The 25,219-nt window shown below is 36.8% G+C and overlaps 3 protein-coding genes across 8 annotated transcripts; 2 read left to right on the plus strand and 1 right to left on the minus strand.

The window, feature by feature from the left end:
- The first annotated feature begins 1,711 nt into the window (after positions 1-1,711).
- LOC133866975 (RNA-binding protein CP31B, chloroplastic) lies at positions 1,712-5,968 on the plus strand. Of its 6 annotated transcripts, none has more exons than XR_009899959.1 (6): positions 1,712-2,239; positions 2,344-2,442; positions 3,197-3,487; positions 3,742-3,930; positions 5,370-5,422; positions 5,598-5,968. XR_009899959.1 is itself a non-coding variant. In XM_062303645.1 (5 exons), exons 1-4 carry the CDS (start codon positions 1,841-1,843, stop codon positions 3,880-3,882), a joined length of 930 nt encoding a protein of 309 aa, XP_062159629.1. In that variant the 5' UTR covers positions 1,712-1,840; the 3' UTR covers positions 3,883-3,930; positions 5,370-5,968. The 6 variants fall into 6 exon arrangements, 4 of the variants coding, with proteins under 4 accessions (XP_062159629.1, XP_062159631.1, XP_062159630.1 ...); XR_009899960.1 differs by having other exon boundaries at positions 3,742-3,926; XM_062303645.1 differs by having other exon boundaries at positions 5,370-5,968.
- Positions 5,969-13,024: 7,056 nt separating this feature from the next.
- LOC133865801 (blue copper protein-like) lies at positions 13,025-14,330 on the plus strand. The gene is made up of 2 exons (XM_062302275.1): positions 13,025-13,242; positions 13,837-14,330. Exons 1-2 carry the CDS (start codon positions 13,080-13,082, stop codon positions 14,223-14,225), a joined length of 552 nt encoding a protein of 183 aa, XP_062158259.1. The 5' UTR covers positions 13,025-13,079; the 3' UTR covers positions 14,226-14,330.
- Positions 14,331-20,194: 5,864 nt separating this feature from the next.
- On the minus strand, positions 20,195-21,036 carry LOC133865802 (classical arabinogalactan protein 10). The gene has a single exon (XM_062302276.1). The coding sequence runs from the start codon at positions 20,888-20,890 to the stop codon at positions 20,435-20,437; it is 456 nt and encodes a 151-aa protein (XP_062158260.1). The 5' UTR covers positions 20,891-21,036; the 3' UTR covers positions 20,195-20,434.
- Between the last annotated feature and the right edge of the window lie 4,183 nt (positions 21,037-25,219).

Consider the following 25,219-nt stretch of genomic DNA (forward strand, 5'->3'; position numbering starts at 1 on the left):
CTCACCCTCTCCCCCACTTCAACACCAACGGTAGCCTCTCGTTCGCATCAACAGCCATTTGCTCAATTGGAAGCTCCACTATCACTGGAAATAGGAAATCACCACAATCATGTCCACTGCCAACACACGTACAATCACAACTGGATCCTTCACCAATACATAGTGACCGAATAGCTCAAAGAACCAACAAAACAAAATACGCAAAATAGATTAACAATAATCCACAATAAAAACACAAGAAATTTTCAATTATCGGAAATTGTGTCTTTGGTCACCGGAAAGTCGTGTCTCAGGCTCCATCAGAGTTGACCAACCGGTGATCGGCTTGACCCACTGAACCCAGCTCTCCCTCGGCCTCACGATCTCATTTTCTCCTTGTTCGGCCGAGAAGGAAAATAGAAGCAGGGGAATAATCAGAAAAGAAAAAGAGAGAAGAGATCCAAAAATGGAAGATGCTTCTAGAACAGGCGAAGAAGAGGGGAGCGAGGAGAAGATGAGGCGAGGAGGATTGACCGAAGAGAAAAAGAGAGAGAGAGAAGAGGGAGAGAAAGAAAATAAGACAAAAAAAAAAAATGAAGTGTGAAATAGAAATTATTGTTAGAGTGGTTTTAAGAAAATTGGTAATTAAAGTAGAAATTTGTACCTTTTGAGTAACTACTTTAACTCCAACTACTGTAAATGCTCTTAAATGTTATGAATGCTGGAACTAATTTTTAACATATTTTCCCAAATTCTAGAAAAGGTTATTCACCCTTTACAATAACAATGCCGCATTATATCATAATTAATTTATGACAAACGGTTTAATTGATAAAATGTTGAAAATTACGTACCAACATTGATGCTTTTGTTATCTGCCACAAATTGCTATGTTGATGCCAATGAAGCACTCTTTTTGTCCCAAATGGCTCTTTTACGGGCATTGCTGACGGTGGCTAGTAAACGGAATATGATTTCTCCCCGTTTCAAATGAATTAAATAGTATTAATTTTTTAACAGTAATGGTATGAACATGCCATGTTTCATTTAAAATAATAGTATCAGTTTTTTTTTTTTTTTTGTTTTTTTAATTTTGTTTTCTCAATTTTGAGAAGTAAGTCACTTTTTGCTTCCCTATTTAAATGCACTCACTAATAGTTTCTATTATCATATCCCTATACCATTTAAATATTTTGTAATTAAATGATAAGAAAAAAAAAGAGGAAAATAAATCATTTAAAAATTGTTTCAAATAAATACTTGAAGAATCTTTTCATATTAAAATAATGTTAAGGGAACAGTTTTGCTTTCTTAGGTGTAGGGTACAACTTTGGTTCCTTTGGTGTTTCCTCAGTTTAAGGAACAAAAACATAATTTGATTCAAGTAATTTTTGAAGAGTTTTTCCTATATCTAAAAAAGAAAATGAGATTTAACAAAGCTGCTATTAGTGCTTTTTAATGACAAGCAATGGTTGAGGAGGTAAATTCAATGAGGCAAGACGCAACTATTATCAAACGAGAAATACTAGAGTTTTTAAAATTTGGTTTCCAAATAATATGTCACAATGTCACGAGAGTGTGACATATTTCCAAAATAATTAATCATATGATACAAATTTTTTCAAATTTTGGAAAGCGTAACATTTCTCTTACCAAACACCGTTCTTGGAGATTACGACGTCGTTATTGGTTAAGGTAGGCTAGGTAGCGTTATGCGGATCTTAATCACTAGGCTGACCCGATAAGCTTGCCCGTCAGTCTCCTGGCTCCCACTTCTCTTATCCGAAATACACTCTCTCCGCGAAGACTCGAAGCTACACTCTCTCAGTCCCTCTTTCAAGAACGCAGAGCGCAAACGTTAATGGCTCTTCTTCGTTTTCTACACCCTCCATCGACGACTTTCTTCAGCACTGAACAACAACTCTCGCGCATGCCTACTCCTTTATCCATTAACAGCCGCTACAGTCTCTCTTTTTCTTGGTCTCTCCCCTCGCTCTCTCCTGTCTCTCACGCCCATGCTCGTACCCTTTCCGTTAAGGCCAAAAGAGTCAGCAACTTCGTTTTGCACTTCTCTTCTACCGCGCAAGAACAAGCTCTTGACTCTTCTTCAGCCAATGTTTCCGCCGAAAGCCAAGAATTGGAACCGGAGGCCGAAGGGCTCTTACGGTCCAGATTGATTGCCCAGAACGTGCCTTGGACTTGTACCGCTGAAGACATTCGCGCTCTCTTTGAGGAGCACGGGACGGTCCTAGACGTTGAGGTTTTTTCTTTATTTTGAGCGATTTATTATCTGTTCTCTAAGATGGGTTATGGTTTTTGTGTGTTTATCTGATCTGGGTTTGTGGTATTTTGATGGTGGTTCAGCTTTCTATGCATGACAAGAACAGAAATAGGGGTTTGGCGTTTGTCACTATGGGTTCGCCTGAAGAGGCTCTTACGGCTCTCAATAAGCTCGAATCGTATGTAAGCATATTGGGTTTTATTATTTTTCTTGTATAAGCCTTTTTCGTTTAGTTGGGTTGCTGAGTAAGCAGAATATAGAAAACTCTTTAATTGTTATATTAGTTTCGGATTTCATCATGTGGTACACCTGAGAAAACTCTACTTTTTTTCTTTTCTTTTTCTTTTTTAATAATAATAAAAAAAAAACTAATCGAATTATCATTAAAGACGTACGGCGTCCAGGTACCAGGACATATAGAAGAGAAAACATATATATAACCATTGAGCTCATTCGTGGCTATTTGTGTTTGTTTTTCTGTTAAGTTCATTTGTGCTGGTGTTTCCTGTAATGAATTTTCTAGTTTCTAGGATATAGATGGAAATGGATATGAAATTGGAATGGATAATGATGATTGAATGTGAAAGATGGATGATGAATAAGGAAGGGAAATTCGAGAAGCCCAAGAATTCCAATGGCTGATTTGAGAATAATCCTTTTGATACCTAATACAACCCTCCCCTGCATCTTATATAGACTCAACTAACTATTCAATTATAAACCCAAGGCCAATGGGCCCTAACCTAATATCCCTTACATTTCCTTCAGGAAAAAGAAAGCATTTCTGCAGTTTTGTTGTTAAGCTCATTCGGATTCAAAGCTTTAGTTTTTTTTTTTCCCCTGCCATTTTCTGCGCAACTATGTAAGGATCAGTTTTTGTCTCTTCTTGCCATCTTGTTGAGTTACTGATTTTTATTTTCTATGTATGCTATCTAGGAGTTTGAGGGTCGCACTTTGAAGCTCGATTATGCCAGGGCACGAAAGAAGAAGCCCTCCCCTTCCCCTACTGTGCAACCAAAGCAACTAACATTCAACTTGTTTGTATCAAATTTGTCGTATGAAGCAAGGTCTAAAGATCTCAGAGAATTATTTAGTTCAGGGAGCGGTAGTGTTGTTTCTGCGCAAGTTATATTTAATGACAATCCAAGAAAGTCCACTGGATATGGATTTGTTGCCTTCAAATTCAAGAAAGATGCAGACGAAGCTCTTTCTGCTTTCCAAGGGAAGGTAATTTGGGCTGTGCTGAATCATTTGCAGTTATGAGTTTTGAATATAGTTGTGGGCATGTTTATAATGCTTGATTGCATTCTGTTTGAATTTTCTAAGACTTCCTAGTGAAGAGCTTCTTAGAAGAGGTTGTCCTGCAGACATTTATGAGTTATGAATATGGTTGTGAGCATGTTTATATTGCTTGACTGCGTTCTGTTTGAACTTTCTAAGACTTCCTAGTGAAGAGCTTCTGAGAAGGAGTTGTCCTGCAGGAATTTATGGGAAGACCAATTCGAGTGGCACGCAGTAGACAATTTGTTAAACTACCAAAAGAGGAGAGTGCACAGTCTGGAGATACATCATCTGATTTGAACTCTAGTGCAGAGCAAGCAGATAATGCTGATCAGAATTGAAAGTGAATTTTTCAAGAGAGTGAAATCGCATATTTTTTTCCAAAGTAGGTAAAGCTTCTTAACTTTAATTCTGCAGATCAGAAGCTATTATAATGATCGATGCGGTATACCTGTTTCAATCATTTGATTAGCTTTGTTATTTATTACTTTGTTAATTGCATGCAAGGCTTTTGAGTAAGATAGAGCATTCCTATGTAACGGGTAGACCCTGAACCTAAAGTAAAGTTGAAATTGTAAAAATAAGTCCGAATAGGGATAATGATTAATAATGAGTCTCAACTCAGCTTGGAACCGTCTTTACGTTATTAGTTTTTTTTTTGAAAAAAAAAATAAAAAAATAAAAAAAATCCTCAAAATAATCAGGGATGTTTGTCTGCAATTAGAAGCTGTAACCTGGACGTTATATTTCGGTATTTGGGGTCTAGTACTTAAAATTTTTATTCTAGTCAGCGCTATCTTGGGTCATATCCTCTGCTTAGTGTAGGCCATCAAATTTTGTTTAACTACCTTTGAAACTTATTTTTTTTTGTCTCTTGTAGTGTTTTTGGTCCCTCCACTTGACTCGAATCTCTCCTCCTTTACTGGGATTTGGTCTTCAATACACTTAATAAAACCAGTTTAGCAGCACCTTCTCTCATCTTGTCCACTACCATTTTATTTTAAGGTTTTAAAACATTATTTCATAGTTATTATTTTGAATCTGTCCATGATTTAGATTTATAGATTAAAACTATGTCAATAAGAAGGCCGTCATGTCGAAAATGATGTGAAACCCACTTAGAAATACTTGCAAATGCAGGGACAATCTAAAATCTTGTTCTTGAAAATAACTTTAGATGGTCAGTTAAAAATATTGAAATAAGATGGGTTTTGTGAGTTGGTTTTTACGTGGAGGCTAAAGCTTTTGAGCTTTCGGTTCCTGAAGGAGGTTTTGTCCTCTGCTTGGTGGAAAGGAGGCATGGGTGTTTCCGAGTCCCCCTTCAGAAAAAGGTTGTTTGTTGTTAGCTCCTTCTACAGTGTCCTTGCCTGTATTGATGACACTCATTTCTCTTGGAAGAGTATTTGGTGGACTAAGGTTCCTTTGAGAGAGCTCTTTTTTGTTTGGTCAGCGGCTCTAGAGAAAATCCTTACTGTGGACAACGAAGTGGCATATCATTATGGTTGATGGATGTTGTATGCACAAGAGAAGTGTGGAGTCTGTGGACTATTTTCTCCTCTATCTAATGATTCTTGGATCATTGACTTAGGGGCCTCCGATCATATGACTAGTATATCTTCAATGTTTTTTTCTTATAATATTTGTTTCAGCTTTAGAATAGCTGATAATTCTCTCAATGTCTAGTAAAGGGTCCATTTATGTCACACCTATGTCATTGTTGTATGTCCTTCGTATACCAGATTTTGGAGTTAATTTATTGTCTACTGCTCGTATTACTCATGAGTTAAATTGTAGAGTCTTCTTCTATTCTGATTATTGTTTTTTCCAGGACCTAGTCACAAGGAGGATAATTGGTAATGGTAGCCATGGCCGGTGGGATATGTGAGTTATTATGATTGAAGATTGTATGAAAGAACTAGGATATGATTATAAAGAGCTTATGAGATTATATTGTGACAAAAGGCTGCGATTAATATTGCTCATAATCTAGTTCAACATAATCGAATGAAACACAATGAAATTCATAGACATTTTATGAAGGAAAATTTGTGTACAGGGTTTATTTGTACACCTTATGTGAATACAATGGAGCAACTTGCGGAGGGTTTATTTGTACATCTTATATTCTTATGCAAACACAATGGAGCAACTTGCGGATGTTTTGATAATGGGAGTGTCCACTAGTGTTCTTCAGTCAGCCTTATACAAGCTGGGTGTTTGAGACATCTTCGCCTCAACTTGAGGGTAGTATTGAAGATATGCGGTTGATTTTATTTTATTCCCAGATTCCCCAAATTTTATTTTCATATAATTCTCCTTAATTGTATTTCCATGTTAGAATGTATTGCTCTTCTATATAATTGCATGAAACTGTATCAGTGAATTATCAAGGAAGATAATACCATATTCTCTACATATTTTCTCTTTTTTCTCCAAATTTTCCTTCTTCTCTTTCACTTCCATTGTGGGATTTAGTATTCTTGAGTACCTTTAAAATCCTCTCACTCAATGTGGGACTACCTTTCTAGGGTGTCACATTCTCCTCTACTCAAACTCCTGTCGTCCTCGTCAATGCCGCATCTTGTTATTAGATTGCTCTAATACCATTTGTGACAACCTGAGTAAAGTACTAGTCACATCTACACTATCATTCCAAAAAGATTAGTCAAGTTACAATTAAAGTTCGTTAGAATCACTTATAAAATTCAATCTCACCTAATAAAGAACCGATGTGAAACTTAATACTTATGAACACCTTTATAATCTACCACTTAATATGAGACTAACTTTCCAAGGTGTTCTAAATCTAATTTACTCATATAAATACTAGTGTAGGAGTGAAAAGTGGTTGAATTTTTGGTGGAATACATTAATCTTGACATGGTATCAAATTGTAGAAATATATATATATATATATATATATATATATATATATATATATATATATATATATATATAAAAGAAAGAAAAAGAAAAAAAATGTATATTTTTGTTTTTCCATTTTCTTCATGCCGCTACCATTGAACACATCGGTATGGGGATTAGTGGCCGTGAGTGATGGACAAAAAAGAAATTATGTCTGGCATTTATGGTTGTATAATGTAGTTTTCTTGTAGTTGTGGCATTGTGTGCAGAGTTTTTGTTTTTTTTTCATCGTTTTTGTAGTATGTAGTGTCTGGTGTTCGGCCACATCTTTAGGAGTGGCCACCAAACCTTGGTGGTGGTTATGATGATCGGTGGTTGTGAGTGTGTTGCCGTTGACTATGGTTTGATCGCCAGCAGTGTGTTGTGTTGTTCGGTTTTGGTTAACAATAGTGTGAAAGGTGGCAAGCCGATCTTTGATGGTTTCCTACAGTGAGACAAATCTACGGTAGTTGCGGTGGTGGCCAGGAGTTGGCTATGGTTATTGTCATTGTAGTGGTTGTCTGTTGACACTGTTGTAGTTGTTGGTGGTGTCTGTTCGTGTTCTTGTGGTGATTGTCTGCGTCGTCTGGTTGCCAATGATGGAACTTTGGGTCTTTGGCATGTTTCAAAGAAAAAAAAGAAAAAAAAAAGGGTGTTTGGTTGCAGGCCTTGTTATCCCTATCGAAGATAAGGATAACCTTAGTTTGGGTTGATTCCTTATCCAGAATACCTCATCCCAATTTTATCTTTGGGCCTAGTCAAGTCTGGCCCAAGTTCAAAGCCTTGGTATTTTCCGTTGAGTTGTTGACCAGTATTGTGAGTTATCCAGCGTGTTTCAACCAGATTTGTTGGTTTCTGGCGTTGTTTTGGCCGGTTACCAATGCTGTTTTGACCCGTGCCGGCTGAATTTGTCCCTTTTCAACCATTTTTAGTTGTGTTTCGTCCAATACAGGTATATTTTAGCCGGTTCAGACGTTTTTCAGCTAGTTTTGTTGTGTTTTCGGCCGGCTCAGCTTGGTTATCGGTCATTTTTACTCATTCAAATAATGCTCGCCATGAGTAATGATAGGCAGGAGCATTTTGCCCGGCTCCTGCCCACCCCTTTTTATTAAAAGGATATTTTTTTAATCAAAACTAATTTTTAATATCACATCAAAAATTGCTTTTATTAAAAAAATTAATTTTTTATTAAAAAAGTCGGGTAGGAGCCGGACAAAATGCTCCTACCTATCATTACTCCTGCTGGCCATTAACATATGATGACAGCTTAGCTTGTTGAATGTTCTGCTGTCAAATTCAGATTGTTAGCCCATTGCCAGGCAGTAGCTACCTCTAAAATCTGGTGGCAATATTTTCCGCTTTTGCTTTTCTCATTTTCCTCCTTTAGAATATTTCACTTCTGGTATATGATTTTTGTTTAGTTCATAGCAGGTAAGATAAAAGAGAAGATGAACAGAAGTTCTGACAACTTAATAGATTCAATGAATTGGTTAACTTTGCAAACCTAAACAAAAAGAAAAGGTGGGAAAAGGAGGGGGGATTCCATAATCTCTCCTTTGCAGGGATATCCTCATATCCTTTTCTTCTTAACTAAGGTTCTTGCATCAGTATGCTGAGACCAGGATTACAGGCAAGTTAGTGTACCAGGGGTTTGCATATCTATGATGCTCTTATACATATTTTACATATCTTCTGTTTTTCACATTCGATTTTCTAGTTCTCTTATTGTATTGCTGTGTGTTCATGGTTTCATTACCCTAGTTCTTATGTCGGTTATGAAAATTTTTCTTTAATTGATATAAATCAACGACATTGGGACTGAAAATTCTATGAATTTGAATCTGATATGATCAGCCAAAAGAAGAAACTTTGAATCTATCATATCCTTCTGATGCAGTTAATAGAAGCCGTCCTCTGAAAACAGAATTTACTCTACATAGAAGCATTCTAAAGCTTTAGATATCTGCTCTCTGTAGTCAAAAGATAACCTAATCCTTCCCAATAATTTTCCTTCAGTAGTAAGACACTTCGATCAGGAACCTAGTTGTTTATGAAACTCCTATCTCCTATGATATTTTGTTAAACTTCATAGTCTTAGGTCAAAATCCATCATGTTATTTGACGTACTTCTCATATGTTAAATGACACAACACTTTTAAGGACTAGGTTTGAGGAATTTAAAAAAGAACAGAGAATTGTTACGAAACTATAAACGGGATTTTCTGTAACTGACCCTAGATAGCTTTTTTGGTTTTTTTTTTTTTTAAGAAATATATATATATAAATTATGGGATTATAAAATTTATAGTAGATTACATTTCACCTCCTTAAACTATCATCTTATTTGCACTTACACCTCCAAATAACAGCTCACTGCAGCTCAAAACTACAAACTATCAAAACGCTTCAAATCACCCACCTGTTTAGATTTGGCCGTTAGTTTTGGATAGAAAATGTTGCATGACTATCATGTGCATCAAAACTATTTAATTATTTATGCTTCCCAAATAAACTCCATCTTAAAAGTATCAATTATGAAATTACAATGCCAAGAAGTGCTTCAAAAAGAAAATTAGAGGAATAAGGTGTGGGGTCACCCTCTATCATTGGTTATGACCACCTTTTGCCACAACAGATGGGCAGTTACCCCCTCCAACAAAGAGGATGGCCACTGGCCCCATGGCCATTTCCTATCTATCAAACTATCACTCCCTGCATTAGATTAAGGTTTTTTTTTTTTTTTTCCTCCCCTAAAAGGATGCATTTTTACACTGACGGTAAATTAGTCCCTTCAAGATAATTGAGACGCACGTGTGGTTTTTTCCATCCAAAACAACGGGTAAATTTGAATAAGGGGGAAACTCGAAATAGTTTGAAAGTTTAGAGGTTCAAATTGCAAGGGTTGGTAGTTTGTTAGTGTAAGCGCAAAATCAGGGTGATAATTTGGAAGTGTTCCTATAATGTATTATTATTTGGAAAATGCTATTTACACTATACCCACACAACAATGATACAACAGCCTCTCACATGAGATGGGCTCTACACACTGTGGGGCCCACCCATGTGAGGAGTTGTTGTACCATTGTTGTGTGGGTGTAGTACACCAATCAAGTCCCATACTCGTAATGTGGGAATTCTAAGAATTAGGTGGAGCTTTGTTGAAGATTGGATTTATTTAGGGGTCAAAAGAAAATACTGCTAACACAGCTTCATCCCCGTGACTAGTTTGGCTGTAGAGACGGATACCTAACCAGGATTACGTGAGATTAATGCAATCAATTGATCATCTTTTAGGCCCCACAAGAATAAATAAATAAATAAAAGAAATTACTTTTTCTTTCGGTGAGTAAAATAATTATCCAAGTGAAAACCAAGGATTATTTACATGGTGTACGTGCTCACTGCTGTCTGCTCATATAAAAGAGTAGCCAACTCCTACACATTACTTTCTCTTTTCTTTTGAATTAAAATTAAATTAGTTAATTTCATTTTTCTTTAAAAAAAAGAGAGATAGGACCCTATCAATGGGCGTAGTTGGCGGTGTGGTGAAGTGGGACCTCCAGCACACTAGTTGGTTGGGCGGAATCTGATGGGCCCCCAACGTCCCCAAACCCAAAGCGTTACCGAACGCACCGCACCTTCCCAGATGCCATGCTTTTCATGTGGTGGAGACTCACTACTCACTACTGTTTTTTTCCACTCAATCAAATCATCAATTTTATTTATTTTTATCTAGATAATCATCAATTTTATGATTATGTTTCCTTTGTCTTCTAATTTTTGGTTTTTTTTTTTTTTTTTTTTTTTATTAATTTTTTTGGAATATATATATATATATATTAAATCGAAAACTTATTTTGTATTACTGACTCATCAAGCTCTTCCAAAAGGTGAAAAACTGAAAGGAAAATGGTTACAGGTGGAGAGAATATTTCTTAGAGCGTTGAGTCGTCCTTTTTTTACTGGAGGTTACCTAACCTCCACCAGATGCAATAACAGTATGATCTCGTAATTCTTTCCGCATTTTTATTTTACAATTATTTCATAATGTTCTCTGTATCAATTTCAACTAATCTTTAATCTTTGTTGAAAAAGTAATGTCAATCCCAATCAACTTTTGAACCGGTCTTTGTTAAAACCCAAAAAAACAAAAAATCTAAGAATTGACTGAGACTGTCAAGTGAGTATTGTAAGATAAAAAAATTCTATTAATTCACTATTTGAGAGGGTGCATTGAATATGTCCCAATGATACTTAAATTCTAATAGACCCACCACCCACTATTATCCAGTTGGGTCAGATCCACATGGGCTCTATCGCTGCATGATCTGATTAATGACTTGTGTTTCATTTTTTATGCCATGCGTACGTACGACCAGAGGTTCAGCTTATACTAAAAGCAACCTCTCTTCTTTTTTTCTTTTTTTTTTCTTTTTTGTTTTGAAAATAGCATAACCAAAATGACAATTCTACTTGGGTGTGATCATAGTAAATATTATCCGCTAAAAATCACTTAAAAGAAGTCTAGACGGTGAAAACTGCAAGCCCTCTCTCCAGACTAATCGAACCGTGGCTTAGCACCAACTTTACCAAAGAATCTAGCATCATCTAGCCAATGGACAAGCTAGTAGTCCTAGGCGCTTCTCATCGCGAAATTCTGACAACCTAGCCTCCATTGAGACGACATTGAATGCCACTAGCCCACACCGTGAGTGGCCGGTTACTAAAAGCACTTTTGCGGGTGCCTTTCTGATAGCTTAAACAAACAGGCTTTTCTCTTCCTCCTTGTTAGTTGCGTCTAATAGTTGTTCATCACCATTAATCAAAAGCTTCTTTTTTTTCTTTTTCTGGCCCAGAAAGAATGATAGGCTATCTTTTACACGTATTTGATGTCCCCTTCCAACAAACCCCGCTGACCGTAAGAGGACCCATTTTGTCAAACAGCCCCTGTTTTTTTCCCCTGATCACCTGCGTTTAACCCCATTAACTTGTAAACTACATTGAGTAGCCTTCAAGCATTCATGAAAAACTCCATCTCTTTCCTTCGCATAATGATGTCTATGATTATGATGTTTAAGAACCCTTTCCCAATCAGTTTTGACACGTCTCTCATGAACTCTTAGACTTTACTACCATAACTACAACGTTGAAAGCAACAGCTGAGAGAACGTAACAACTCATAAATTGGCAGAAGGAAAAAAATAATGGAGGCTTTATGGCCATTCTCCATAGATATAGTTTATTCTTGTTTGTTTATCTCAAAAGGCTTGAGTAATATCTTTTGCCATATCATAGGTATTGGAGTACTTTTCTACCGACGGGTCGATTGCTATAGAAATTTGGGGAGGCATCTAGAGATGCTCATACCCGACAGCTAGCCTCATATCCGAATATACACTTGCTCATGTACAATGCTCTGTAGTTGACACCTTCCATTGCATGCAAACTCACTCAATTGCCTGCTCACGCCATACAGCCTTTTTCGATATTTTTGAGAGGGGGATCTCCACGTCAGTAACAAATTACTGGCCGGCGAGAGTCACTAAAACCCTAGAGAGCAATGGTCAGTGTAACGACCCACCCCCAATGACACAATATTGTTCGCTTTTGGCTTTCCAAACCAGACTTCCCAAGAGGTCACCCTTCCTGGAATTGCTCTCGCAGAAGCTTGCTTAACTACGGAGTTCTGATAGGTTCATAACCATCACGGCTTTAAAATGTGTTGTGTCATAAAATGTGCTTTTATACATATAAGCACATCCTCATTCTCAGGCGATGTGTGACGTCACAATCACCCCCTCTTTGGACCCAGCGTCCCTGCTGGCGTCCCTCATTAAGCTTGTGCACGCTCCCACCATCTCAAGCTGGGCAATGGCTTTGATACCATTTGTAACGACCAACCATCAATGACACAATATTGTCCGTTTTTGGCTCCCTAAACCAGACTTCCCAGGAGGTCACCCATCCTAGAATTGCTCTCGCAGAAGCACGCTTAACTGTCGAGTTCTGATAGGTTCATAACCATCACGACTTTAAAACGCGTTGTGTCATAAATTGTGCATTTATACATATAAGCACATCCTCATTTCCAGGCAATGTGGGACGTCACAGTCAGAGCAACATACCTATAAAATGAGGGATTGCCTTATATAAATACAAAATTGTACGTCGGAGTGCCTCCCGATCCTTCGTGATCGGGGACTTTCTGACAACTTCTCCCTTATTTTACAGGAAGAACTTGACCGTCCGCAAATCTATTTCAGCATGTATAATTTATTTTGGCCAAGGAAAAATAAGGAACCTACATGTATATAAATTTCTCAAAACATGAAAATGGAGTATCTTCAATTAACAACCATATCTTAGGTGAAACGAATAATAGAATTTAAAGTAAGAAAGAGGACCTACTTTTTTCAGCATTAGGTATAGAGTATAATTTAAGTCATCCCTTTTGGAAGGAGTTGCTATCAAAATTATTCATGCCAGTAATGAGCTGATTAAGTGGACCAAACTTTATAACACCAACCCTTTTCACTATTTTATATATATATATATACATATATATGGAATCATCCCATTCCTCAACTAGCTACCACCCCAGAAGCCTCATTCTCTGCTCAAATATTCCTAAAAAATGGGCTCCAATGCCCCGATTGTCTGTGTGGTAGTGTTCTTGTGTATGATCGTGCCAAGCTTGGCCACTGTTTACACCGTCGGAGACTCCAGCGGTTGGGCAATTGGTACTGATTATAGCACCTGGACTAGCGGCAAGACCTTTGCAGTTGGCGATAGCTTGGGTAAGTTTCATATTCATGATCCGTATGGGGTTTGTGATTTCAAAACATGCAATTATAAAATGTGTGATTTGAACGCAATTAAGCGTTTAATAAAATCACAGTTTAACATTTAAAATCGTGCATTTTTAAAAAAAACGCACATATAGCCTGCGATTTGAAAACATAGAAAAATCTGCGTTTTCAAATTTCAAATTTTTTAGAAACGCACTCGCAAACGATATATTTAATACGATTTGGTTTACAATCACACTTTTGGCATACGAAATCACAGTGCTATACAAACGCACTCTTAGAGTTTATTTAGGATAGCAATTTTAAAATGTAAAATTTGAAAACGCGATTTTTAAAATAAGTTAAACGTTTGACAAAAGTACAGTTTAACCTTTAGAATCATGCGTTTTTAAAAACGCACCACTTATTAAACGATCAATTTTTTATGATCTAGTTTAAAATCATACTTGTTATCAGCAAAATCGCAATACCAAGCGCACGGTCTCAACCTTAAAAAAATAAAAATAAATAAATAAATGTGAATTTCCAAAATTACCCGGGGTACTATTGATTAAAGCTTGCATCTTTCCCCTTTCTTTACAGTGTTCAAATATTCAGCTGGACACACCGTGGAAGAAGTGAGCGGAAGCGACTACAACAGCTGCACGTTGGGTAATTCCCTCAGCACGGATAGCAGTGGCTCCACCACCATCTCTCTGAAAACTGCCGGGTCTCACTACTTCGTTTGCGGCATCGTCGGCCATTGCGGGAGTGGCATGAAGGTTGCTGTGACTGTCGGCAAAGCATCAGCCGCAGCCCCCGCAGCCCCGTCCGGAACGCCCTCATCAGGAACGCCCTCATCATCAGGAGGTAATACAACAGTTACCACACCCACAACCACCACCTCAACTGATTCATCTTCGGGGACTAGTCTCTCTCCAATTATGGTGGCCGTGTCGGTTGTTGTTACTTGGTTTGCTTTTTCTATGTAGTTTTTAGACAATCTAGCTAGCCAGGTTGGAGGCAGTGCTCTCTCTTTCTTTGTTTCCGTTTGTATTGAGATTTTTATTGTTATCTGAATAGTTTTATTTACACAATTCCGAAGACTGCATGATCAGAGTGTTGGATATGTCCGACTATGATGCATCATTGAGCTTCATGCATGTCCCTCGAACGAGAGAGTGATATATATAGACCAGATATATATATATACTGCACAAATAATTGATGAATTTTTTTTTTTTTTGCTGAGCAAAAGGGAAAATTAGTTAGTAAAGGGGAATGGTCGCTTGGAATATGAAAGGGGCTTAAGCTGGTATAAGCATGCAGGGCAAATTTGTTACGTTCTAATATCAATTAAGATGGAATAGTTTGAATAAGGGAAAAAAAATTATAAAATATTAAGATTTTTTCTTTTTTCTTTTTTAGTAAGTACATAAAAGATGAACTACAACCATGAACAACAACAAAGGGCAAGACAACCCTACAATAAGCTCCAAAACAACCCGATCGAGTCAACAGAAATTAAAAATGAATGACAAGGCAATATGGATTCTTGATACGAACACCAATGAAAATTACTGTCATTTAAGGCGGTTAGACTAGGATGGTGCAAAAACCCAGGGGCCCGCCCCCACCCGCATCCCCTACCTCGCCCAAGCCTCGTCTAAGCCAGTTTTCAGAGTTTTTTTTGCAGGTGCGAGTTGAAATATGGTATACCCATGCGTGGCGAGGCGGGTTGCAGGTTGGGGTTTTAAAAAAACTCGAGGACCCGCCCCGCTCCACAAGAAAAAAAGAAAGAAAAGAAAACCTAAGTTTTAGAAGTTCTAGACTCTTCGTTTTTTTTTTTTCTAACCTAGCGCCGCACGAAGGTCTAGGACTCTTCATTTTTCTCTTTTCTCTTCAATTCAGCCTCCCCTTCTCCTTGTTCTTCACCCCGCCGCCGCTCTTCATCTTCTTCACCCTCCTCCATCAAACCCCTAACCTTCGGTTAGTGATCTTTGAAACCATGAGTCAGCCGAGAGGCACAACGGCAATCTGAGCAGAAATGGTTGTGATTGTGAGCGGCTCCATTCGGTACTAAAAGAACTAGTTGAGGAAGGAGAGGAGGATGCACGAGAAGGCTCCCAACACCCACGTTCGAAAGGTGAGGACCGGAAGAGATGGGTCGTCTGTTGTCGGAACAATGAGAGCAACTTGTTGGACGGGTGAGTTCTCCTCTGTTTCTTCCTCTTCTTTTTCAGTTTTTCTTTTTAATTTCTTCAATTGTGTTTGGTTGCTGAGAATCTGAAATGACTTAGAAATAGAAAAGAAATCCAGAGGGTTTCACACAAAAAACCTGCCCTGCCCTGCCCCGCCCTGCCCTGCCCAACCAGCACCCCTCGCCCCACATGGATGTACCTGGTTTTATGCGGTTCACGGGTGAGAATTTCTCAACTCGTAGGGTTGCGGGGTGGGGACAAAAAGGACAAAAATCTGCCCCGCCCCACCCCTAGGTTGGACAATGTGTACTAGGGATGGCACAACCAAGAGGCACGAGAATAGTCACAAACCTCAAAAGGTCTCATAACCCTTCCTGAACCGCCACAAAGAAACAGATGCAATAGCGCATTAGAAAGAGAAATACAGTAGCAAAGAAGGCACTAATGAAGGTCGAATCAAAGTCACCGGCGAGACACCAACACGAAGTCCAAAGAACATCATAAAATGATATGCAATTAGATTGAGAGAGCACCATAAATGGTGGCGTGGACACCAAAAGCCCCAAAACTGCAATAAAGCAACAAAAGCACTGCAATAATAAACCCGAAACACGGCAACTTCAGTGTAGGAAGTAGTGGGGACGCACAAGCACGTAAGAGCCAAGTGGGGACGCTTGAGGGTCAGGTAGAGGCGCGAGGGTGGGCTGAACTGAAAGAGGATGACAGATCTAGCTTAGAAAAAAAAATAGACCTAAAAACCAAGTCAATATCAAGAGCAACAATGACCGAGAGCGGAGCAGTGGAAGAGATGAGCAGTGCGGTAGATTGAGAAGGCGATCGACATGGCAATTGTGGAAAGGATGAGACTGGGATTTTAGGAAGAATGGAATAATCCATTTAGATAGCTCACTAAAGGCCATGAATAAAGCCTTATAAGATCGATGTGGGAAATTCTAGAGAGAACTCTACAAGAAAATGAGAGTTTCGCTCTTTTAGTATAGAGAAACCCGTTGGTGTACGTGGGCTTAATGTGGAAGGGAGGAGGGAAAAATCAGAGGGTTGTCCCTCTTCCTCAAGCACAATTGGCTGGCTTAGATGGCAAGACGTACGAGAGAAAAAATACTTAATTTCTTAGAGAGCAAGTCGGTTCTCTCAGTTTCTAACTTTTTAATATTAAGAAGTTTGGGTACCCAGATGGAGGATCCACAGCTATTATGTGAAAGTCCATGACGTAGTACGGGGATAATTTTCCTACAAATAGATCAAGAACATGAATATTATTGAATTATAAAATAACACTAAATCTTAAAAATATAAAATTAAATACTAATTAATTAATTAATAAAACTAAAAGACCCGATTGTTTATTTTTCATCATGCAGCCCATGTAAGATTCAGTTGTCGAAATAAATTTTGAGATGTTCGGTCACTTACTCGGACAGCTGGGTCTCACATGAACCCTCTCACAATTGTTACCCAAATTGCTAGCAATTCAGACAGCTAATTGTTGTGGATTACCTGCCCCTTCAAATATTAGTACCTTCCCATTAAGTTTATTAAATTGATTACTCACAATCTCATATCATTAACCCTATTCAATGTCGCAATTACCATATATGAATTCAAACTCCCACAAAGGTAGGCTTGCTGGCTTGAAATCCTTTCTTACCCCATTTCAATCTGCTACTTCTCCTACCCCGTCCTTCATCCAGTAGAAAGACGCCATTTGGGCTCAAACTACTTTCTCTTTCCGGGAGTCTTTTAACCTGGCTTAGAGGATTGTATATTTCTCTGGCTGATATATTTCTCTCTTTCCTCTTTTTCTGTCTTTTCATGTTTTTAATCTCAATGTGATCTCCCAGCGTAAAACTCTAATTATTATTATTTTTTTATATTTGGCCTTAATTTTCAATTTAATACTAGGTTTTACAAAGATTTTATATTTAAGACTTTTAAAAGCATCCCCAGCATACTAGTCAAATGCCTCAAAATAATTAAATTTGACTACTATCAAACTTTCACATGAGGTAAAGTGGTTATTTTCCTTATAGAATGAATAATGAATGGGCTCTATATAGCATATTCACTATTCATTCTATAACTAATAAAATATTGAAAAAAGTTAAAACTAAAACAATATGATATTCATTCGTCCCGTTATCTCTCCCACCTACTTTTTCATTATAAAAGCGTGCATAATTATGGAGAACATGATTATTGAATACGAACGAAATACTAACGATGATAATGACATTGAATATGAACAAATCGATGAAACTCTCTAATCTCTATGAACAAATTTCTCATGAGCATACCCCCTGAATTTCTGAAATTCATTGAAATACATGTAAACGTTAGAGACAGTCAAACTCATTCTCACCTGCAATTTGACCTTATAAAGCACATGTGTCAATTGCATGGTCAATCTTAAGAATTATTAGTCTTATTGTATGTTTCTAGTTGCTATGTTTTCCTTTTTGCATTGTTTTTTTTTTTTGCTTTCATAAATTATGTAATTTTGCTAGAATTTTGTACGTGTACAACATTCGTACGGTGTAGCTCAAAGAATGTGTGAAAATTCAATATTTTCTCTTTCATTAAACGTTGACAAAAATATAACTAAAAAAGAATGAAAAATAATATTTAAATGCAAGTAAATAGTAGAATAGAAAATATGTTTGAAGAAAAAAAAAAAAAAAAGTTGTACTTTTTCGGTAGCTACTTTGGCTATTATTGATGGAGAACTATGATTACGTCATTCTCATTAAAAATAAAAAAAATAAAAAAAGAAATTCAGAATTTATGTAATCTAAAATAAATAATCCTGAAATAAAGATTTTACTTTAGTTTTCAATGAATTTTCCCTTTAACCCAAAAAAGAATGTAAGAGGAAGAGTGCCGAATGAAACAATGGTTGAAGTAAACATGTTGAGATTGGGTTTCATAAAAATAAATAAATAAATGAAAATAATGGAGAAATACAAGAAACCCGTGACTTAGTAAGTAAGAGTTAATGCATCACTGAAAATGGCGTGTTTGTTTCCTAGTAAAATCTGCCTCAAATTTAACATTTGTCCAACGGTGAGGCTGAGGCAGGGGACCATCGATCAGCAACCTTCATCCCTTGCCACACCTTCAACACTTTGCTGTGTGTCCTGACACGAAGCTGAGAAATGCCACGCATCCCAAAATACTGATATCCATGGCACCGCAGCTTGAGGCCTGCATCCCGTGTGCCCAGGATCGATGTGCCCCCCCAAGCCTTGCCCATAATTCCTCTACTCTGTTCTCTCCCCATGCCTAACACGATAAAATTCCCATTTAACTTTATCAGGCCGGCACCTCTTAACGATCGTGCATATCAAGAAATAGTCCAAATAACTTTTATTTTATCTACTCATTTTTCTCTAATGAATCTACCCCATCTGCTAACCATTTTACACATGTTCCAGCCAACGCTTGTTCCCAAGCTTGCAGGTGTGTTAAATAGTGTTGATCATCTCCGGTGGAGAGAGAGATTGAGTAGGGCGGGAGGGGGCTAGGAGAGAAAGAAGGGCTAGAGGGAGGGAGAGAGAATGGAGAGAAAAATAAGATGGAGAAAATTCATATTATATGAGTAGAAGTTGCTGCACTAAAGTTTCAAATTGGATGATAACCCTTTATTTTGAAGGGTTTTTGAAGAGATAAAATGGTTCATAATAGCCATATAACTACTACTAACTATATAAAAGCTTTACTTGAAATGCTCTAATAAGATTCAAGTATGTATGTCACACCGTCACAAGTCTTCTCTCTTTCTTATGGCTGACACCATCCGTCGCTAATTCGATACAAATCCATAACAAAATTAACAGATTACCACTAAAGAGTCTGATATTCTTAATTAAATATATCAAGTTAAGATTGACCTAAATAATTTTATATTCACGTCTTAACACAACCCAACCTCAAACGCGCAATATAATGACAGGCAATTTTTGACACATAATCTTACATTTGTGTCTCAACACGATTCAAACCTTACATGCAAACACAAATTGATACCCCGACCGGGTAGTCTTAAGCTAAATTTGATCATTAATTAGATAATCTAAAGGGGGGTTATTACCCATCCACCAAAAAAACAAAAAACAAAAAAATAAACCCTCTTTAAAGACGAAAGACCTAGCCAACCGACTCAACTCAATGAGTAAAGCATAATAGTATAAATACAAAAGAATAAAAAAATAAATACTTTCCAACTTTTCTTTGGCTAAAAAGACTAAAGCTAAGGTATTCATTCTTCCTCTCTCTCTCTCTCTCTCTCTCTCTCTTGGCTGTCGCAAAGCACATGGGTGCGTAACAGGGAGGTCCGATAACAGCTGTGACCACGTGACACGTGTAAAGAAATCTCCACTTTTCTCCACCAACAACAAAAACCAACCAATTAACAGAGAACAACAAAAACCAACCAAACCACCATTTACTTGATTTCTGAAAAAAAAAAAAAAAAACACCGACCCATGCTTTCCAGCTGTCCTCGGCCAGCTTTACTCTAATCGGTAGCAAAATGACAAAAACAACCCCTTCACCACAAGCTCTACCTAGTGTCTACTCTCTCTTTCATGGAGACTACACACTTCTCTCAACCACTGTAATCACTATCAAAATGTCTTCAACTGACATGGCGGGGGAACAGGAACACGGAACACAGAACAAAACAGGGATCAAAAATATAGAACAGAAACTGAAGCCAAAACTCTAAGAAAAGAATCCATAACAAAGCATACACAATAATCTGCATAATAATAATAAACTCAATCCAATCAAGAGCACAGACCCAAATAATATTCATCATCCAACGCTATCACCACCAGCAAACCCAAATAAATAAATTTAAAAAAGAAAAAAAAAAAACAAACGAACTCCATTAAAAATAAAAATAAAACTAGTACTAGAATAAAACCCTAGTGAATCTGGGACAATGGAGGCCAACGAGAGAAACATAACTCCGATGGGATCTACAGCAACAAAGCCGCGGCCAAGATCACTGACGCTACGGATCCGGTGGCGGCGACTCTGTTCAACGCTGCGTCATTGGCAGGACTGGTTGGAGACTCACCCGGCGGCGAGCCGATCGAGGGCGTGGTACCCGAGCCAGACGGAGCGTTCGACGGAGGGGAAGACGAGGGAGGAGATGGAGGCGAGCTGGCGGGGGCACCGGCCGGAGGCGTGGTGCTGGTCGGCACGGGAGCCGATAATGGTGGAGACACGGTGGGGGAATGCGTCGGGGACGAGGTCTGAGTCGGAGGAGGAGCAGCCGTCGGTGTAGAAGCCGGAGGAGGAGTAGCCGTCGGCGTAAAAGCCGGTGGAGACTTTTTCGGTGAAGCGGCTGGCGCGGTTCCCGGAGCCTGAGCTAAAGCGGAGCCAGCCACCAAAGCGACAAGCATCAAACCCACAAAACTGGAGTAAGCCATTGTCGTCGTCGTCGCCGCCTACTCTGAGAAACAAAGGAAGCGAGTTGTAGATGGAGAAACCAAAAAAGGCAGTGAGAGAGACAGAGAGAGGAGGGGAAGGGTTTATAAGAGAGAGAAGTGAGAAGGTTCTTGGGAAACTCGGTTGACGATATTAAGAAGGCGAGGCTCCTATGCGCCTCGATCCACGTACCTTGTCAATGAGCTCAACCTCAAAATAGGATTTCATTCTTTCTTCAATTATCGATTATTCGAACTTTATTTTTCAAATTTTCAAAATAACTCAACGTTATCCTTAATTCCTTATCATGCTCTATACCATAGACCCCTTTTTTTTCCACATATATTTATAATATTGACATAATTAGGTAATTATAATTGTACGTGTAATACTAGAAATTATATTTTATTTTATAATTATTTTATTATGATAAGGTGATCATCTCACTATATTAACGAAGCGTTCTTGTCTTTTTTTTTTTTTTGGACTTGGCATTCTTAATTTATGAGTAATACTCTGCACTATATTTTTATCTTCTCAAATTGACATGACTTTTAAATTATTATTAAATTTATAATAGATTCACGGCAGAGCCAGATGGTGGGCTCCCTAAGCCACCTTTTTTTTTTTTTTAAATACTCTTTTAATCCTTAAAATATTAAAATTCTATATCTCAATTTTTATTATTTTTTTTAGTTTTACCCCCAAATTCTAAATGCTAGTTCCGTCATGGAATGATTCACTATTGTATTTTGATCTAATAATAATTTTAAAAGTCACATCTACTTTACAATGATAAAAATATAATTTCTAACCTTACTCGTTAATATACTATTAAAAATTTTTATTTTTTAACAAAAATTAATTTAAGAGTAAATTAACAATATTATGTCAATATATAATATATGGAAAAAAAAAAAAAACTTCCTACAAAATCGATTTGTAAGAAATTTTATACAACACACATATAACAGTGACATGTGTCTTTTAAACATATGAGAAACACGTTTTTTTTATTAAATGTTATTAAAATAATATATATTGCTTACTTATGAAGTGACATATATTAATTTTATACGTAAATTATATAAAATAATTTACAAACCGGTTGGCTGAAAATTTATGTGCGTAATATATATAATAAAACAACTGGTGAGAAACAGGTTGTTTTTTTTTTTTTTTCAATGGTTAATTGACCGTGGCGGTGAATAAAAACAATTTGAGTTCACTGGTGCACGCATTAGTAGCTGTCAACTCAGGAGTGGAGGTGGTCAACTCGGGATGTCTGGTCTTACGAGGTTCGGAGTTCTGTTTAGGCAAAGTAATTGAATCGAAATAAGTTAATTAAGTAAAATCTAGAAGGGTGACTGAATGATTAGGAAAATCTCAACCATCAAATATTATAGGTTTCTATTTACATTTAAAACGTGAAGAATTATATGCCACATGATTGGACCGTGTGTTTAAATATTGGGTTTTGAAAATTCTATGCCTAGTTATGGAATTGTATTTATAGTTATGATTGCCACGTTCTTTGCTTTAATTTTTAATTAGTCACAACGATTAGGATTTTGTTTGATAATATTTCTCTTCATTTTTTTTTTCTTTTTTAATAATAAATAATTCAAAATATTAAACATTCACAAAAAAAAAAAAAATTGTTAAATATTATAATTCTATCTAATAAAATTGAGGTGGCATTTCAAATTAACTCTTTGATTTATCATTGTTAAATGATAATAAAAAAATTTGATAATTAATTTTAAGTGTTACGTCAATATTGTTAAACAATTATAATAACAAAGGAGGCCTATCTTTTTCAATTCACAATAAGTTAAGAGCATGCAGATCACACCTTCAACTTTGTCTTCAATTATTTTGTCATGTTTTATCACCGTCTCCCTCTAACTAATTTGTGTTGATTTATTGAATAGTGAACTTGTTTTTATTTATTTATTGAATAATGAATTATTTATGGGCTTGGAGTAATTTGCCTCCACTAATGATTTGTCTCCGTTCACAAGAGTGTGGTTGATAAACATTGGGGTTGTTGATTTTTTAAGTAATTAAGAGTAAATTATGTGATATAAACTTATAAAATAGAGTGAAATTTTGAATTTTGTATGAAAAAATAAAAAAATTAAAAAGTAATTAATGTGATATAAAAAATGAAGAAAATTAAAATGGAGTTACGCAACTCTTTCTATTTTATTGTTAAATTTTAAAGTTTATGTATTTGATGATCTACATAAAGTTAATATTAATACATATTTAAAAAAAATTAAATAATATAAAATTATGAATAATGTCAAATACATTAATTTTATATATTGCTTATAAATTAATACCGACGAAATTTTTCTACAAATCGGCTTATAAGAAATATTATACAACCCACATATAAGATTGACATGTGTCCCTTGACATGTAAGAAACACATATTTTTTTAGTAGTATATACTTTTCACATGCTTTTTTAATAGTATTAATAAAAAAAATATGCTTCTCACATGTTTAAAAGATACATGTTACTCTTTTATGTGGGTTATATGAAATTTCTTACAAATCAATTTGTAGGAAATTTCTGTCCTAAAATGAACATCTATAATATATATATATATATATATTAAAATCATGTAAATTTAGACGGTTGTTTGCAAAGGCCTTAAAAAATGTTTGGTTATTAAAAAGGTGACAAAGGTCAATTTCTTTGGAATTGACCGACGCGGACGTCGTGGTGAACGGAGGAGGAAGTTTTCTTGGGCTTCCACTTTCCAGCCGTTGGGATATATCTGAATTATTATATTTTCTTAAAAGAGAAATGCTATTTATTTATTTATTTAATTTAAGGAAGCATGGGCACTTTCATCAAAATGGAAACAACGCCCATGTGACGAGGTTTTGGTCGCGAAGCTTTTAGAAGTCAAATAAATATTGCCAGCTAAAGTCACGCCAAACATAACAGTTACTTCTTTTTTTTTTTTTCTTTTTTTTTAAGTGACATATCAAACATGACTACATAAGAATACCTTCGATAAGAATGGGCTGTAAAACTCTTATTTTATAGCATCCAATTATAAGTTAACAACTCATAAAAAACTAAAAATTACAACAAAAATATTATAAACATAAAAACACCAAATCCCCTACTCATTTATGTTATCTCTAATATTTGTCAGACCCTTGCCTTCGCCGGATAGACAACTACATCGTTGGGTTTTATTTCCTTTTGCAAAAAAATCTGTCATTTTCCGATGGACAATCACCAGAATCTCCACCAGACCACTGATCAACAGCCACCGGAGAACCACCCCAAGTCCCAACAACACCAAAACTAGATTTGGCCGGATTTTGTCAACGCCGGTTTGGCCAAAAACTGCCAGATATGTGCTGGTTTAAGTGACATCAAATCTTGGACTTGGGCTTCGCCGGATCTCTCTTTCATTTGTCGTGTCTCTCTTTCTCTCGCCAGATCTTTCTCTCTCTTTGCCATTGAATTTGACATCAGGCTTCGCCAGATTGGGTTTGGTGGGTCGAGGTGCGTGGGTTTCCGCCGGTGGTCGGGGGTCGGGGTCTGGATTGGGGTCGACGTGTTGGGCAACAGTTCCAGATCTGGCCGTTTTTTGCCGCTCTATGTTCCAGCACAAATTTGGCTGTGGCCGTTAGTGGAATCCGACAATGGGTGGGGCTGAACAGGTGGTGGGTTTAAAACTGGTTGGGCTCTTTGAAAAGGAAAATATTGGGTGTTTTTCATGCTTAATGTATTTTAGTCTTTTAATGAAGTGTCAACTCTTTATTGAATGCTGTAAAACGTCACTTTTTCGGTCCATCCTTATAAAATGAGCTCTCATCAAACATATTTACCAAAAAGGAATTGTGTCCGAGAAAGATGCACATGGAATAAAATATGAGCATTCACTCGCAAAAAAATAAAAAACAATAAAATTTATTTTTTCTCTCCTCTATCGATTTATCTATTCCAAAATCAATTTCTTCTCCTCACCGATCCTCTCGTCTCCTATGGACACTGTCACCGAGGGCACCATGGCTGCTTTCACGGCGACCTCAACAACGTCCACTTCAATCTCTCTGCCATCCACCATGCCGCTATTGTCGGCTCCATCAATTCTCGTGTTACGTGAATGATTTTACAAACACGTAACCAAATAATTTGTTAAGTTTTAAAGAAACTTAAACCCTTTAAATTTGTTAGAGGAAATCTAAACTTTTTCAAACACAAGGTTTGAGATTAATTTTTTGCGTATCTTTTCATTATTTCATCATGCTTAAATAGAAAATATTGGAATCGTAGAGGTGGAAATAAAAATAAGT

This window comes from Alnus glutinosa, chromosome 4, assembly GCF_958979055.1.
Source record: "Alnus glutinosa chromosome 4, dhAlnGlut1.1, whole genome shotgun sequence".
NCBI lineage: Eukaryota > Viridiplantae > Streptophyta > Magnoliopsida > Fagales > Betulaceae > Alnus > Alnus glutinosa.

Bases quoted from the DNA above. Each gene is read 5' to 3' on its own strand.
- LOC133866975 (XM_062303645.1), top strand. From the start codon at position 1,841: ATGGCTCTTCTTCGTTTTCTACACCCTCCATCGACGACTTTCTTCAGC. The intron at 2,240-2,343 runs GTTTTTTCTTTA...ATGGTGGTTCAG, and splicing joins GGACGGTCCTAGACGTTGAG to CTTTCTATGCATGACAAGAA. The intron at 3,488-3,741 runs GTAATTTGGGCT...GTTGTCCTGCAG, and splicing joins TTTCTGCTTTCCAAGGGAAG to GAATTTATGGGAAGACCAAT.
- LOC133865801 (XM_062302275.1), top strand. From the start codon at position 13,080: ATGGGCTCCAATGCCCCGATTGTCTGTGTGGTAGTGTTCTTGTGTATG. The intron at 13,243-13,836 runs GTAAGTTTCATA...CTTTCTTTACAG, and splicing joins TGCAGTTGGCGATAGCTTGG to TGTTCAAATATTCAGCTGGA.
- LOC133865802 (XM_062302276.1), bottom strand. From the start codon at position 20,890: ATGGCTTACTCCAGTTTTGTGGGTTTGATGCTTGTCGCTTTGGTGGCT.